The sequence below is a fragment of the Myxocyprinus asiaticus genome, chromosome 21 (assembly GCF_019703515.2).
Source record: "Myxocyprinus asiaticus isolate MX2 ecotype Aquarium Trade chromosome 21, UBuf_Myxa_2, whole genome shotgun sequence".
Classification (NCBI taxonomy): Eukaryota; Metazoa; Chordata; class Actinopteri; order Cypriniformes; family Catostomidae; genus Myxocyprinus; species Myxocyprinus asiaticus.
The window spans coordinates 32,318,031-32,330,485 of NC_059364.1; the positions used below are offsets into that span (position 1 = coordinate 32,318,031).

Here is a 12,455-nt window from a genome sequence, read left to right on the forward strand (position 1 = left end):
GGCCTTCTGGAAAGTATGTTCATTTACTGTATATGTACTCAGTACTAGGTAGGGGCTCCTTTTGCTTTAATTACTGCCTCAATTCGGCGTGACATGGAGGTGATCAGTTTGTGGCACTGCTGAGGTGGTATGGAAGCCCAGGTTTCTTTGACAGTGGCCTTCAGCTCAACTGCATTTTTTGGTCTCTTGTTTCTCATTTTCCTCTTGACAATACCCCATAGATTCTCTATGGGGTTCAGGTCTGGTGAGTTTGCTGGTCAGTCAAGCACACCAACACCATGGTCATTTAACCAACTTTTGGTGCTTTTGGCAGTGTGGGCAGGTGCCAAATCCTGCTGGAAAATGAAATCAGCATCTTTAAAAAGCTGGTCAGCAGAAGGAAGCATGAAGTGCTCCAAAATTTCTTGGTAAACGGGTGCAGTGACTTTGGTTTTCAAAAAACACAATGGACCAACACCAGCAGATGACATTGCACCCCAAATCATCACAGACTGTGGAAACTTAACACTGGACTTCAAGCAACTTGGGCTATGAGCTTCTCCACCCTTCCTCCAGACTCTAGGACCTTGGTTTCCAAATGAAATACAAAACTTGCTCTCATCTGAACAGAGGACTTTGGAACACTGGGCAACAGTCCAGTTCTTCTTCTCCTTAGCCCAGGTAAGACGCCTCTGACGTTGTCTGTGGTTCAGGAGTGGCTTAACAAGAGGAATACGACAACTGTAGCCAAATTCCTTGACATGTCTGTGTGTGGTGGCTCTTGATGCCTTGACCCCAGCCTCAGTCCATTCCATGTGAAGTTCGATTTTGCTTGACAATCATAAGGCTGCGGTTCTCTCGGTTGGTTTTGCATCTTTTTCTTCCACACTTTTTCCTTCCACTCAACTTTCTGTTAACATGCTTGGATACAGCACTCTGTGAACAGCCAGCTTCTTTGGCAATGAATGTTTGTGGCTTACCCTCCTTGTGAAGGGTGTCAGTGATTGTCTTCTGGACAACTGTCAGATCAGCAGTCTTCCCCATGATTGTGTAGCCTAGTGAACCAAACTGAGAGACCATTTTGAAGGCTCAGGAAACCTTTGCAGGTGTTTTGAGTTGATTAGCTGATTGGCATGTCACCATATTCTAATTTTTTGAGATAGTGAATTGGTGGGTTTTTGTTAAATGTGAACCAAAATCATCACAATTAAAAGAACAAAAGACTTAAACTACTTCAGTCTGTGTGCACTGAATTTATTTAATACACGAGTTTCACAATTTGAGTTGAATTACTGAAATAAATGAACTTTTCCACGACATTCTAATTTATTGAGATGCACCTGTATATAGAATAGTCTGAGTATTATTTTAATCCAGGAAAATAGGCATGAGACTGTAAGGTCTACGTGACCTTGCTGAGAGAAACCTGGGCACTCAGCTATGACAGAAAAGTACCAGAGAGAGAGAGTACTCCTCAAAGCAATAGTCAATAGCCAAGTTATCTTATTAGATTGTTATATTCTATTTACTTAGAATGTATACTTTCATAATAAATGAATTTAAAAGTACTTTCTTTTTCTAAATAGTCTAACTGCCAGAATTCAACCATTAAAAAGAAGCCAGAGCGACTGTGAAATAATGGTGGCGAACAAAGAAAGTGGAAAAGCACGCTTATTGGCTAAAATAGCAAGAGAGGTGTGCTTATGGGGTAATGTGTGGTAACAGAAGTGTATAAAGATGTAAGCTTTGAATGAGAAGATTAGGCTTTGTTGTTTTGCTCAATAAAGTCTAACCTTTGACACCTGGAATCCCTGGACTTCGAGAATTTTCTTGCTAAGAGGGAAAAGACTCCATATTCCACGACAGCCTGCACAGAGTGTGGGATTAAAATACTATTTCAACAGTGCAAACTAAATATTATTTATTTATTTGTCGGTCTGTTAAATTGTACCTACTCTGTTACTTAAAGTGTATTTAGCAAACTATTTTGTCAAGTTGTGGAATAAGATTTTCCCATAACATCACATGAAAAACTAAAGTGATTCACATTCTATCAGGCATTAAAGAAGCATTGTGATTTTGTGAGATCATCTACCTAGTACCTATGGTTACATACTTGTTTGTCATCTTTGCTTAGGCTGTGTGTGAATAAATAAATGTTTCTCATGCTAACCTATTCGATCACCTTTTTCTGCGATGGTTCATGGAGGGCAGTCCCATTCTTTGATTGGTGGCCATTGTTTATGATTCAATCACTTTCTGAGTCAAGAGTGAATGCAATACCTAAGTGTGAACGTCTCAAGCCATTTGGTTTATACAGTTATGTTAACTGGATTAGGGTTGGTAAAATTCCAGCTTCACCCTTTGAATGCTTGATCACGGCCGTATGAAACGGCACATTGTAATGTGCTGATTGATGTTCCTGATCATCTGTAATGAAGAATACTGCTGAAGATATTTTCCAAGTCTCCTGATATTCTCTGCAAGATTCTGAAAGGTGCAAAGAAAAAAAAAGAAAAGCCAATTACAATAATCATTTTGGTCTCTCTACAGCAGCAGGTGCCCAGGACATCACATCATATCCAGTTAGAGTAATAATAATGACTGAAAGAATAACCAATGTGATGTGATGCGATGTGCAGACTTTATTCACATTAGTCAATAAATTCTCAATAAAACAAACTCACAAATAATTGAAAATCACACTATGTCACAACAGCTTTCACCACATATGCCCCAGTATTTAAGTTGCTACTATGTAACAAAACGTAAAAAATATATATAACATAAAATATATAAATATAAAACACTGTAAAGGCCATCCCAAGTGACAATTAGAGTGAATTTAGATATTGTTATTATTATTTAAATGTAGAATTCAGATAACATTTAATTTCCCGCTCAACGCTGCGGGCATTTCTTGTTGTCAGAGCAACAGCGTCATTACTCTAAGTGCAGCGCTCCTATGTTGCCTTTTCCACTGAAAACTGATGAGGCTTTTGAGATCGTGTGTTTAACATTATATTTAGAGATAAACTAATTCGGTACTACAGAGTAATAGATTTTACTACTGGGACCATATCTTGCCTTTTCCATATCTACTTCAAATGTTTCTCGCCTAGTTTAAAAAAAAAAAAAAAAAAAAAAATCCTGCCAGTGCGCATGCGCGTTAACGTCTGCGACCGTCCGTCACAACATGGAGTCAGAGGGGCATGCTGCAGATGTAAACAAAGTAAGTGTATGGAAATTGCTGACTCTGGGGTAAAACTAGAAACGTGGTTGATTGTGGATTTTTATTCTGGGTTGTGCGAACTTTCGATCTGAATTTTACATGGCTGGTCTAAACTGGCTAATCGAGAGAACCTGGTTGCTACTATTACTGCATGGCAACAAGTGAGCAGCAAAGTTAGCGCTTATAGCTGTTCAGTGACTTTCTCGCAGCCAGTCAGCGTATGATTTATTTATTTACACAGCTATAGTATAACTGAATTGATGAATATATACATGAATTGAGTGTGGAAAGCTTGTCAGCATGGGTAAATTTGACCAAGCCTTTTATATCGTGTTACTGATAGCTGACTCAGTAGTCCGTAGCAGTATGACTGAATTTCACAGCATAACAAAAGCAGTTACCTAGTTGATTGTAAATCACTTCACTTAACCTGTCAAAACTGAACGTGAATTGTAACACCATTCAGCGACATTGATTTGGTAGAAGTATACACAAGCTTTTACATGCATGCATGCATGAATTTATACATAATGCAGACATGCAAGTATGATCCTTTTAATACATAGATTTGGTTTTTACCCTTCCAGACACCTGCAGAGAACCCCTGCGAGCAGCAAGGACAACATATGCATGGTTCAGAGGGATTCAGACAACACACAAATCCTGACGACTTTTCAAGGCCATTTAGTAACACTCAGGATTCAAGCGCACTGATAAACAGACCTGAGACTTTACAACTAGGTACACTACACAGAGCAAGTGTATTTAAACAATGGGGTCCAAAAATATTGAGACCACATAAAAAATATGGAATTTAAAATCTCATTTAAATCTTAAAAAAAAAAAAAAAAAAGGTTTTTGAGCATAAAAAAAAGAACATTATGAATAAAAAATATTTAAGTTTCAGCACTATTTCCAGGGGCCTGTTGCACCAGCTATATGTAGGTTACAACTTAGCCTAGTTGTGGTGTAAATTGGCACTAAGTCACAATTTACACACTACTAAATATTTGAGCTTTGCACCATTAAACTTGGGTAGGACGTAACCCTAATATTTACGGAAGCCTCCGACCAGGAGTAACGGATGGAATAAAAAAGCTGACTGATATTTTATGACATCAATGAGCATGTTTTGCGTGCCAGGCATCAATCATTTTGACATACATGATGTTGACATTTACACTCGTTTACATTTACGGGAGAGAAAATAAACTTACTTTTAAGCGGCTCTTCAGCATGAAACCGTTCTGATGGTGCAGTTTTCAGGGTGCGTGGCCTGGTGTCAAGTTTCAACACATTCAAAATATATATAGGATATTAAAATGAATAAATGTCTATTTTTCCAAACTGTTGTATTAATATTTATTTATCACCCCTTATTTATTTTAGATACAGTTCCTATATATTGTTATTTACACAGGGCAAATATACTATTTATCAAATAAACTTTTATTACGTATCATATTTTAATGGGGATATAATTTCTTACAGCTGACAATTACGTGAGCAACAAGGTTTGAACATAAACCGTAACAAGATCAAACTGAAATGCACAGCTTTTTAACACTTCTGTGTACAAATTTGAAGGCTGTTTATTGGATCAATACAAGTAAACGTCATATTATGTGACAACACATTACGGAGAGCTTATGACCTACTAGTTAAGTCCTGCTTTAAGAACAGATGGTGCAGCCAAATTAAGCAATGACTTAGTTACAAACTAACCAGTAGTTACTAAGCCCTTAGTGTGAACTTTATGTCCCAACTTACGTGAGAACTTACGCACAGCTGGTGCAACCCTACCCAGGTCACTAATCAAATAAAGCCAATTTTGCCTCGTTTCCATTAAAGCACATAAATTATCGATTCATTCTGGAATAACATAGATCATCAGGTTTTCAACATGTGAAGTCCATGTCAACTTAATTGCATGCTGGCGTTGATTGGAAAAGGAGGACATACCAAATGCTTAGAAATTCTGAAATTTAAGTTAATTTTTCAATTAAACTTTTCATTCAAATTGTTATGCTGATAATACAATTTGCAATGAAAAACAGAAATGCAAAATATAAAGGCACTGTCACATTAACCTTTGCTCGGCGAAATTCTACGAGTGGAATAAATTCATCTCAATGGAAATCCGCACAATGAACTTCTGGTGCTAAAGAATTTCCCTTTGCGGATTTCGCATGGAGTTCAAGTTTAATGAACTTTGAAAGGTGAATTCGCTGTGTTGACCAATAGGAAGTTGCTTGTTTTAGCAGTGACCTCTGTGTGTGCGGTGCTTCGTACACAGCTACACTGAATATTCACAATGGACAAGCATATCATTTTAGCTACGAGTTTCTTTTTAACTTCACTCTCCCAGAGTATTTTAGCAATTATTTTTTTCTGGATTCACACGTACTCAACATCAGTTGAGCATGTGTGAAACCAGAAAGAATGAATTGCCAAGCAGCCTCTTTTTAGTGCTGCATTTTATACTTTGGGATAGTGATGTTAAAAAGAAACTCATAGCTAAAATGAAATGTTTGTCCATTGTGAATATTCAGTGTAGCTGTGTATGAAGCACCGCAAAAATTCTTTGCCACCGGAAGTCCATCACGCCAAATTCACAATCTCACGGATTCCCATTGAAATGACTGTATTTCGCCCACTGAATTTTGCTGTGCAAAGGTAAATGTGACTTTGCCTTAAAAGGAATAGTCCACCCAAAAATGAAAATCCTCTCATGATTTAGTTACCTTTAAGCCATCCCAGATGTGTATGACTTTCCTCCTTCAGCAGAACCAAAGTGAAGATTTTTATAAGCACTTATCAGCTCTTTTTGTCCATATAATACAAGCGAATGGGTGCCATTAGACTGCTGGCTGTTTGTAGGTCCAAAAGTCATATTTAGGCAGCATAAATGTAATCCACACGACTCCAGTTGATCAATGAATGTCTTCTGAAGCAAACCGATAGGTTGGTGTAAGAAACAAATTGATGATTAAAATGTTTTTTAACTTCAAATCGTTGCTTCCGGCAAGTGCTAGATTGCTGTTTGAAATGACCTAACCCTCGTGTGACGTTCTTTCCTCTGTTGTGTAAAAAGCGCGTGCTTCCGACTTCTTGCATGAACATGCCATTGCGCTTGCGTCACGTGATGCGTCGACTGCTGGCAGGAAGCGATTTTTTTTTATAAAGTTAATAAAGTTTTAATTATCAATTTCTTTTTTACACAAATCTATCGATTTGCTTCTGAATACATTAATTGATCGTCTGGAGTCATGTGAATTACTTTTATGCTGCCTAAATATGACTTTGGACCGTCAAACAGCCATCAGTCTAATGGCACCAATTCACTTGCATTGTATGGATAAACAGAGCTGTAATGTGCTTATAAAAATCTTCCATTCTGTTCTGCTGATGAAAGAAAGTTATACACATCTGGGATGGCTTAAAGGTAAGTAAATCATGAGAGATTTTCATTTTTGGGTGATCTAACCCTTTAAGTGCATGCTTTAATGCAAAAGGAGGACATACCAAATGCTAAGAAACTCTGAAAGTTAATTTTTCAATTAAACTTTTCATTCAAATTGTTATGCTGATAATACAATTTACAATGAAAAAACTAAATACAAAATATAAAGTTGCAGCCACATTAACCTTTGCTTGGCGAATTTCAATGAGCGGAATAAATTCATCTCAATGGAAATCGATGCAGTGAACTTCTATTGCCGAAGAATTTCCCCTTGCGGATTTCGCATTGAGTTCAAGTCTGATGAACTTTGAAATGTGAATTTGCTGTGTTGACTAATAGGAAGTTGCTTGTTTTAGCAGTGATCTCTGTGTGTGCGGTGATTTGTACACAGCTACACTAAATATTCACAATGGACAAGCATATCATTTTAGCTACGAGTTTCTTTTTAACTTCACTGTCCGAGAGTATTTTGGCAATTAGGCTTTTTCGTTTTTTTTTTATTTTTTTTTTACGTTTTCAACATCCGTTGAGTGCATGTGAAGCCAGAAAGAACGAACTGCCAAGCAGCCTCTTTTTAATGCTGCACTTTATACTGTGGGATAGTGAAGTTAAAAAGAAGCTCGCAGCTAAGATGATATCCTTGTCCATTGTGAATATTCAGTAGAGGTGTGAATCATCACTGGCCTCACGATTCAATTTGATAACGATTAGATTATAAAACGATTCTCGATGCATCTTGTCCTCCAATACATTTTTTTCAGTTTCTTAAAAATATATTTTTTGCTCTATTTTTCTCTTTCAGCTTTTTATTTAACAGCTGTTTTCAGAATCAGAATGAGTCACATTACATAAACTGTCCTTTTACATTCAGTATGAGCTGTGAACAAAACATGGAACATCCACTAGATTAAATAAACGGTTTAGTGGAGTATGACAGTTTTTCAGTTTCTTTCTTAATAACCTTAAAAAGAATCCTTTAAAAGCACAAGAAAAAAAAAATTGGTTCTCTATCAAAACTATTACTAATACTATTAAATACTTCAACTGATTTTATAAAAAAATAAATAAAAAAAAAATATATATATATATATATATATATATATATATATATATATATATATATATATATATATATATATTTTTTTTTTTTTTTTTTTTTTAAAGCATTATTTATCATTTAACAGTATTTAATTATTATTTTAAATTAATCTATGCCATGCCTATTCATTTTAATTTTTAACTATAACCACAACTGGAAGTTGCTAGTCCAGGATGAGAGATATATCTGCTTCTATGAGAGTGCAGCTGTCAGCTTCTCATCTGCACAGGTGATGGTAAAGCGGTTTAAATAGCACGGTTGTTAGAAATTTATCAAGTATCTCGTATGCACTGTTCCATCTGTTTGCTCTGCGAATAGAAGATAACCCCCGTCGCAAACGTTACGATGGATTTCAAACCCTTATCAGGTATGCGAACTGTCCTTACATGCGAGTAATCGGCGGTAAGCAAAAGCCAATGAAATAGAGAGCGTGCAAGAGGTGAGAAAGGCATCGAGGAAAAAAATACATAAAAATGAAACCATCACCCACGTCTCCCGAACCACTGCCTCATCATTATCTTGCCATCATGCTACCGCGGTTTAAGCTGAACTCAGAATATATTAAATTTTTTTTGAGAATCGATTCAGGATCGTTGCAGAAAGAATCACGATGCATCGCTGAATTTTTCCCCACCGTCCACACAGAGGTCACTGCCAAACCAAGCAACTTCCTATTGGTCAACACAGCAAATTAATCTGTCAAAGCTTGAACTTCATGCGAAATCTGCAAGGGAAAATTCTTTGCCGCCGACAGTCCATCGTGCAAAATTCACGATCTTGTGGATACCCATTGAGATGACTGTATTTCGCCCATGGAATTTCGCTGTGCAAAGGTAAATGTGAATTTGCCTTTAAACATTTATTACTAGTGGTCCCAGACTTCTGAAACCCCACTGTACATGACTTAATGAGTTAATTCCTAAAATGTTTTTTGTCACTTATGTAATGTGATTCATAATATAGACATTTATTTTTAATCAATTAGTTGTCTTTTTCAGAGTTTCAGGATAGTCAGCTGTCACCTGCACTAACCCTGCTGCCCTGCCTTGACAAACCCCACACTCTTTCTGACTCCACATTTCTTCAGCATACAGATGCAGAATTTGTCCCCCTACGGTACTAGTATTTGCTTTGTCATGCTTATTGATGTTTTATACAGATAGGGATGTCTTTCTTTTTCCTTGTTTTAATAATTGTAGATAATATCTCCTCTTTTGTGTTTGTGTATGCAGGGGATTTCCTGACCTCTCAGTTATTTCTGAGAGGTGCGCCAGGATGTCACATGTTGGCACAGCTGGTAATTCCCACCTCCATGACACTATTCATGACCAGGCCACACTATCCCAGCATCCTTTAGAGGTGCCTGAAGCTCTATCAGAAGTCGAGAGTAGCTGTTGTTCACTTTCCCAGCACCGTCTGTCACCTGACAACCATTGCAAGGCAATCAAGGATGGAGAGAGTGTTTCATGTGGTTCTGAGAACAAAATCGACAGACACATGGAAGGAGAGGAGCAGAGTGCTGCTCAATGGCGTAGTAAGGGAGTGTCTGCTCGATCCTTATTAGTGTTTGGGGAAGAGGATGTTGGTGTGGCTGTTAGCAGCAGTAATGCAGTTTCCTCTTCCTCTAAGACTGCTCTTAATCAGCTTGAAGCCATTTCAGATCAGCAAAACACAGCAAAAACCCAGTTAGAACTTTCCATGAATGTTCAAACAGACAGAGAGCAACCACAAGGGGGTTCATTATCATCTTCGTTTCAGAAAACTACAGGTTCAACAGTTGGTGCAGATGTGTCAAATATTACTTTTCGTGAGTCTCGTATGCATTTGCACCAAACGTCACAGAGTCTCTGTGATCAGCTTCTGTGTGTGGGAGAGAGAGGATCCATCTCTGTGCCATCAAGTAGACCCCAAAGTGGGAACAAAAGCTCTAATAGTGGGCTTTATGTCGCACCAGCCAGTGGAGGTGTGATGCACGTGCCAGGTCAGCAGAGGGTGCTGTGGTCCTCAGGTAATCAAACAGCAGCAGATGATTCATTCTTAAACTCCCACCCTGTGTCTCAGTCCACACCTGCTGTACTTCTTATGAGACCCCCACCATCATTGACCAAACTCTCCCTCATAGATTCCCAACAAGAGTCAGTTGCCACCGAGGCTGCATCATCTCAAAACAGCCATTTAAAAACAGGCTTAATACCATCTTTGGACTTAAACACTGTGGATCAACATTCATCTCCCATCTGCCCTCAGACAACAGTTACAGTTCCAAGTGGGCCTTCCTTATGCTCAGGGACTGCCCATAAGTTTTTACATGTCCATCCTGTTTCTTACGAACAAGAGACTCCCCCTGTTTTCAGTCCACATGTCCCTGATGCACCTTGCTCAGACAGACCGTCTTTGTACTCTGGTACAGAGATGAAAGATCATGTTTCTCGTCTGGCTCTTGGGAGAGTACAGTCTCTCCCCAGTCTGAACTACTTACAAAAAGTAGATGCCTGGAAGGCCAGTCAGAATTCCAGCAGCTCATTTTATGATGGTGTATCACCTAAGAAAAAAGCACAGGACGCAGTATCTGAGACACTTAACAGCATGCTTTCTCGAGACATGCATCAGGCATCTGGTGCTAATGCTAGCTCTCAGATGACTCCGCCACCTCTTTCTTCATCTCACTCTGGAAGCGTCTCACCCAGTCGGGTGGATGTAGTTGGGGCAGGTGTGGGTAGAGGACAAGCAGTTGAGTCATCTGTCAATCGTTCTCACTCTCACTCTTCCCTGAGCTCTGTAGTAACCTCTATTCAAAGAGACATGGGCACACATATTGGGCAAGTTCTAGTGGGACAAACTGATGATGTCATTCCAACTACCAGATCATTGGGAAATCAGTCATCTTTACTTTCAGGTGGGAGGAGTGGAGGAGTGAATAGTTCAGCTATCCACATGGAAAAAAGCTCTGTCAAGCTCTCCCCTCTCATCAGTCTTGTTCACTTCAGTGATGTGTCATCAAGCCTCAACATGAGCAGCACTCTCTCCAGTTCTCAAGGCAGTTACCATGGTGAGCAGAGTATGCGAGCATCAGTTGGAGCTGCCTCTTCTGTAGTGAGTCTTGAGGTAGATAATTATGCACCCTACTGGACCTCTGGACATGCATCCCCTTCCCACACCAGGGAGCTCAACATTGAAGACAGGATCCCTGTAAGTTGACACATGTACTGTTGCCAGACTATTATACTTAAAGTCAACATGAAATCACATTTACTTTCTTAATACACATTAAGAAATCCACAGTGCTTGCTTTGCATCTGAAAAACTTTCCTTTTTGGCTTATTAATGTTAACCAATAGCAAAATCTACACTCACTGAGCACTTTATTAGGAACACTAATAAAGTGCCCAAAGTGGTCTTCTGTTGTTGTAGCCCATCCGTCTCAAGGTTTGACATGTTGTGCATTCTGAGATGCTATTCTACTCACTACAACTGTACAGTGCAGCTGTATAAGCTTAAGTTGATCATAGAGACCATTGGCACCAGTGGTTTCTACGATTTACTTAGGCTTACGATGCTTTTGGGAAACGCTGCCCAGAGTGGTTATCTGAGTTGCCATAACCTTTCTGTCAGCTCGAACCAGTCCGGCCATTCTCCATTGACCTCTCTTATCAACATGGTGTTCCTTCTAGGGATGGGCATTCATCAATAATCTGGTATTCGAATATTTAAGCTCATAAAAAACGAATATTTGAATATTCTATTATATAAATGAAGGTAATTAATGAGAAAGAGACGTTGTAAAAAATTTTTTTTAGTCATAAATGTTGCATCACCGTAAAAAAAAAAATCTTCTAAATATTTAAACAAGCAATGCGTGAAAACAAAAAAGTATAGAATGAAAGCATTTAAGCTCACGCAAAGCAAAGATAAATAAACCGCTAGTGAAGTAGACTGACGCAGTTAAATTTTTTACAGGACGAATATACACACTTGACATATAATAGTTATGTATATGTTGTATCTCATGTTTTTGTTGAGAAAAACAAGCATATCCACATGCTCAGTAAACTATACTCATTTATACATACCAGTTTAATTGATGAATGTCCCTTACCTCAGCTAGCAAAGTCTTTCTCGGATGCCATATTTGTTGTTTACAGAAGCGTCTCTGGGATTACGTTGCTAGAGGACGCTGCTTTCCGACGAGCTGCACATATATGAGAGTAAAGTGTACACCGCTTATCCAGAACATTTAAACTGGGAACCAGATTTCTCGCAGTAAGCCACATTCTCACAATAACCTGCTTTTTTGGTGTCCATCTAAACGTACTGACAGAACGGTTTGCACATCAAATGTGATCAACTTGTGTCCACACTCAACAGCACCACGCAGTGTATTCTGTTATAACTGCCAGTTTTAATTTGTGTGTTCAGGATTTAACATGCATCTCACTGTATATATGGCCAGTAAAGCAAAACTTTGCGAAATTCGAATAGTATTTTTTCATTATTGCAGAATGAATACTCGAGTATTCGACTACTCGTGCACATCCCTATTTCCTTCCGCAGATCTGCCGCTCACTGGATGTTTTTTGTTTTTGGCACCATTCAGAGTAAATTCTAGAGACTGTTGTGAGTGAAAATCCCAGGAGATCAGCAGTTACAGAAATACTCAAACCAGACCAACTGGCACCAACAAT

General features: G+C 38.5%; 1 protein-coding gene across 4 annotated transcripts in view; it reads left to right on the plus strand.

Annotated features, from left to right (window-relative positions):
* The first annotated feature begins 3,157 nt into the window (after positions 1 to 3,157).
* Positions 3,158 to 12,455, plus strand: part of alms1 (ALMS1 centrosome and basal body associated protein) — a 31,592-nt gene continuing 22,294 nt past the window's right edge. For 3 of the 4 annotated variants that reach the window (XM_051648827.1, XM_051648829.1, XM_051648828.1), the window contains exons 1-4: positions 3,158 to 3,211; positions 3,799 to 3,952; positions 8,772 to 8,889; positions 9,006 to 10,962. In XM_051648827.1, the coding sequence (XP_051504787.1) occupies positions 3,176 to 3,211; positions 3,799 to 3,952; positions 8,772 to 8,889; positions 9,006 to 10,962 (2,265 nt within the window). In that variant the 5' untranslated portion in view covers positions 3,158 to 3,175. Of the gene's footprint in view, positions 3,212 to 3,798; positions 3,953 to 8,771; positions 8,890 to 9,005; positions 10,963 to 12,455 lie in introns of those variants that run through there. The other variant, XM_051648830.1, reaches the window with a different exon arrangement.